At 33.3% G+C, this 4,991-nt stretch overlaps 1 protein-coding gene across 1 annotated transcript; it reads right to left on the bottom strand.

Annotated features, from left to right (window-relative positions):
• Positions 1–202: 202 nt before the first annotated feature.
• On the bottom strand, positions 203–4,545 carry LOC114727657 (TMV resistance protein N-like). The gene is made up of 5 exons (XM_028914347.1): positions 4,271–4,545; positions 2,997–4,104; positions 1,445–1,720; positions 544–1,342; positions 203–432 (listed from the first exon to the last, which is right to left on the bottom strand). The coding sequence occupies exons 1-5, from the start codon at positions 4,543–4,545 to the stop codon at positions 203–205; spliced, it is 2,688 nt and encodes an 895-aa protein (XP_028770180.1).
• Between the last annotated feature and the right edge of the window lie 446 nt (positions 4,546–4,991).

A 4,991-nucleotide genomic window follows, 5' to 3' on the forward strand; every position in this document is an offset into this window, starting at 1 on the left:
CTCCAAGCCTGAAAGTGGACAAATCTTTACATGATTCCATTGATTTTCTTTAATTTCTCCATCCATTTGGAAATTCCATATATAATGCATAATTATATGATCCACATCATATCCCGTAATCGGTAGCGGCAGGTGACATTGATATGCCATTCATCATTTATGAACACTTTTGTTCGGATCGATTGATATGCCATTTCTTCATTTATGAACACTTTTGTTTGGATCGATTCATGATCCTCCATTTGTTGAGCAATAGCACAAACACAGAGAGATGGGGGGTGGGGGTCACGAAACCAAAAAGAAATGGACCGTCCTTTGTTACAGTGATCGAACCATTCTGGGATGCTTCCCCCTGGCACACAAAAAATTGTCTAAGTTGTAGCCATAAAAACCAAATTGAATGTTGATGGGCATTACAGATACAAGTAATTCCTGTGAGTCAAAGGAAATGAAGTCATATAATATATATATATATATATATATATATATGTAGAACTTTTTGGGTGTGAATATCAGAAAAGTGGAGACAGAAATTAACCTTACTCAATAATAAATTTTTGGACTCTGAACTCATTGATACACAATCTTCTGCCGTCAAATATCGTATGCCAGGCGGAACCTTTTCCACTTCTATTAGATGCTTGCATTCACGTAGCTTAATTATTTCCAAATTTTGACAATGTTCTATGCATGCGGGCAAAATTGTGAAATCACTGCCGCTCAAGTCCAAAAACCAAAGATTGGGGAATGAAGTAAGATAAATATGAAGGCTCTCATTGGATATATTACATCTTTGTAGTTGAAGATTCCCTATGTTTGGACATATCATTGACTCCACTTCCATAAGCAACTCTTCGCATCCTTCAACATCTATCTTCTCAAGTTCTGGCAACAAAAAAGTGCTACTTGGTAGCTTCATTGACCTAATTCCCTTGCCCACAGTGTCATCTCCAATATGTGTTATCTTTACAAGTTGAGTAAGATTTTCAACTGATAGAGGCAATTGATTTATACCAGTTCCAACCAATTTCAACTCTTTTATTTTCATTTCACGAGTTGCTATTTCTGGAAAGTAATTCAAACTTGAGCACATCTTCAGATTCAGATCATAAAGAGAGGGTGTATTCAATTCACTTGGAAAAGTCGTAAGCTGGGCACAGTTACGTACATTCAAAGTTTCAAGTTTTGCTAATTGCCCAACCGAATTATCAATTTCAATCAAATTTTTGCAATTACCAAGCCGTAACTCCTTTAAACTTGAGAGGCCTGATAAATCAGGTATGTGAATGATATACTCGCACCCTTCAAGGTTCAAAACACTCATTTTCATATTCTGCGTTATCTGCGATAACCAAAACCATATATAAAGTCTAATTAAACAAATGATGAAATACAAGCTAGCCAACCAAATAAATACACATAATATTAGGGGTGCTTCACTTGCCTTACTGATTTCCGTTGAATTGAAACAACTATCTCTCACATTGAATTCAACAAGATCCTTTGGACGAAAACCACGTGGCAAACTTGATGAAGGATATCCTCTCCATCTCAATACTGCTAAACTATTGGGGAGATATTTGGGACCTTGTGAAAATTTTGTATTCTCAAGAATAAGAATTTTGAGATTGTTCATACTCTTGAAGGCTTTTCCATTCCATTCTACTTCTATGCATTTAGACCTTTCAACTTGAATTATGATAATAACTTCATCTGTGCCCTTTTAAACCAAAAAATAAAAGAAAATAACAAAACATTAGCAGTTCATATATGTATAATAGTACAAAAAAAAAAATTACATATTCGAAGCTCCAGAAATGTTAAGGGTTTCCATGCTATAGTTATATGATGAAAAAAAAATCGAAATCGAAATCGAAATCAAAACGACGAACCAGATAGCAAACAATGCAAATTGATGATTGAGCCATGCAATAATTCTCAATTTTTTTTATATATAAAAAAATATTCTTTTCGCATATATATATATATATCAATCATTGAGATGAATTATATGCATTCAGTACTTTAAAATTGATGTAAGGGGCAACCACCCTATTGCGCCACTAACAAGCAGCTATGAACAAATACTAAGACCGAGAAGTAGAGGATATCCAAATCATTTCACACCTTAAAATTGTTAAAAGATATTTGGGGGCTTTCTCAAAAATTTAAATTACCAAAGTTAAGCTTCTCTGTCACAATTTATTTTAGGAAAAAACCTAGGTAGTTCACCTTATTTAGTTTATCCAATTAAATTAAAGCAAGTAGTTTTGAAAATTTTAAATACATTGATAGTTTTGATTGCAAAATTAATAAAATAATTGTTTTCAATTTGACTGGACAAAAATATCATAAATATATAAGTTTTACTTTATAGATTCTAATAGACTGTCCTATATTATGATCCTCACTTCGACTCATTTTCACCCTTATAAGCCATAAATAAAAACGAAAATTTTCTATCATCATAGAAAAGAAGTCATAATGAAAAATGATGCAATATTACAGAACCAGAAAACGAATTCTATAACAAAAACTCATGCATAATTATTAGCTCTATGTCATTTTAATTTTATTTATTTTTTTGGTTTCTCTTATTTAGACCAATTGTCATATTTTAAAAGAATATTTTGGAATAATTTTTCATGGTAAGTTCAGTAAGGGTAGGTTTCATCGCATAGTTGATAGCATGTAAATATATAACACAAATCCCTGTAATTTCTTATCCATAAAACACAAATATTGAGAATATTAAATACCGTAAAAACATTGATAAATCCTTATTCAAAATTAAAACCACGACATAATAAGCACAACAAAATAACTTTAGAAATCGATCAAGTCAAGCTTTGGGTTAATCTTATTGAAATTCCATGCATACGGCCTGGTCTTGTTTTGAATTCTAAGTATTATCTTTCTACATTAAAAAACAAATATAAATCTCATTAATTGTAATAAGAAAAGAAGTAGATAATTTCAATTAGTGCCAGACTTACCTCATTTCTCTCCAAAACACGCAAGATATCTTTATTTGACCATAGCCTACTGCGTTTTCCTGGATCTTTTGGTGATTGTAGACGAATGATGTCTCTCCCCATATCTTGTACTAGATCGTGCATTTGAATAAAACAGCCCCCATAAATCTTTATAAGGCATTTGTCTACCAACACTCCAATATGATAATCTGGGTCAAAATCATGAGCAATTGCTACTATCTTTTTGACATATTCCAATTCACTACCTTTGTAGAAGCAAGCAATATCAAGAAAAACTTCTTTTTCAAGTTGTTGTAAGCCTTTATAGCTTACTTCTAATATTTGTTGAATCTTACCATGAGGGATTCTTTTACATCCATCCAACATAGATTTCCACTCATTTACATTCTTACCATACAAATCACAGCTTAATATTTCAAGGGCCAAGGGAAGACCACTGGAATAACTTATCACCTCATTCACAACTTCTGTGTACCTTGGATCATCAACTTGCATCTTCCCAAAGGCATTCCAACTTAACAATTCAAGAGACTCTTCATGATTTAATCCCTCCATTTCATATCTTCTTTCAACCCCATGACTCTTGAGTAAATGAAAATCTCGTGTTGTTATAATGATCCTGCTCCCCCAACCAAACCATTCACATGCCCCAGCTAACTTTCGTAACTGCATTCGTTCATCTACATTATCAAGAATCAAAAGAACTTTCTTATCTTTGAGCATTCGTTTTATGAGCTTAACTCCTTGACTAATCTCTTCAATTTCTATCTTCTCTCCTAAGAGTTTTGAAAGCATCCTGGCTTGCTCTTGTTCTAGGCCATGTTTTCCAGATCCTTCTATGATATCATCAAGAAAGCACAAATAATCAAAATTATCAGCAATTGTATTATACACTGCACGTGTTATTGTTGTTTTACCCATTCCCCCAGTTCCATAAATTCCCATCATGATAACCTCATCATTTGACCCCAGTTGCAATAGAGAGTTTATTTTTTGCAAGCGAGAATTTAAACCAACTGGATATTCGGCAACATCAAGAGGGGCCCTTCGAATTATCCTAAAGATGTGGTCCACAGTATCTTCAATGAGTACATGTTCATAATCTTTCCTGGAAAAGCAAACAGAAATTTCGCTCAATTCTGATTAAATCCATCCAATTCATTTTTCATATACATGCATAATAATTGTAATAATCTTCTTCAATTCTAACCATAGAAACTAGCTAGGTAAAACATATAATTAGAAGGAAAAAAAAATTAGAAGTTGTAAATCACCTTGGATCACATGATGAACCTTTAAGATCAGCTATTTCATGTAGTGCATGCTTCCAACTTTTCATTTTTTCTTCATCAGCCCTTGAGTTTTGTCGATGTGTAACTAGTGCTTGTCCATATTTTCCTCTTTGATGTCGTACTTCAGAAGGCTCCACATCATAAAAGATTGGCCAAACCAGTCGACCGTTTTTCTTGATACATTGATGGATTTGGACTAGTTCGTTTAGGCAAAATGTTGAGGAAGCATACTCCTTAGAAAATACAGTAATGGCCATCCTAGATTCCTGGATTGCTTTGAGAAGCGTTGGTGTAATTTCACCCCTATTCCTATTTCTTTGTCATCAAAGAAGGTGTGAACTCCCTTTCGATTGAGCTCTTTATTTAGAGTTCCTATGAAACCATGACGAGTATCTTCACCTCTAAAATTGAGGAAGACATCATAAGTCCATTCATAGTGTATCGAAGATATTTTTGGTCGGCGTGTCATAATTATTATTGCTTGCACTGGAAGATCGAAATAAAGATTTTGTCAGAGTAAATTTAGAATGAAAAATTATCAAGTATGAAGATAATATAGACAAAGACACCCTTTAAAAGAGGGAAATGACAAGGATCTGAATTGACTTTATCGTGAAAATAATAGATGTTGCCAATAACTAAGCAGCTAGTATTGTATCCTAAAAGAAAATGGAACTAGCCAGAAGAAGATGAAAGTTGCTTG

This window comes from Neltuma alba, unplaced genomic scaffold (assembly GCF_004799145.2).
Source record: "Neltuma alba isolate B1F8T4 unplaced genomic scaffold, ASM479914v2 tig00012505_pilon, whole genome shotgun sequence".
Taxonomy (NCBI): Eukaryota; Viridiplantae; Streptophyta; class Magnoliopsida; order Fabales; family Fabaceae; genus Neltuma; species Neltuma alba.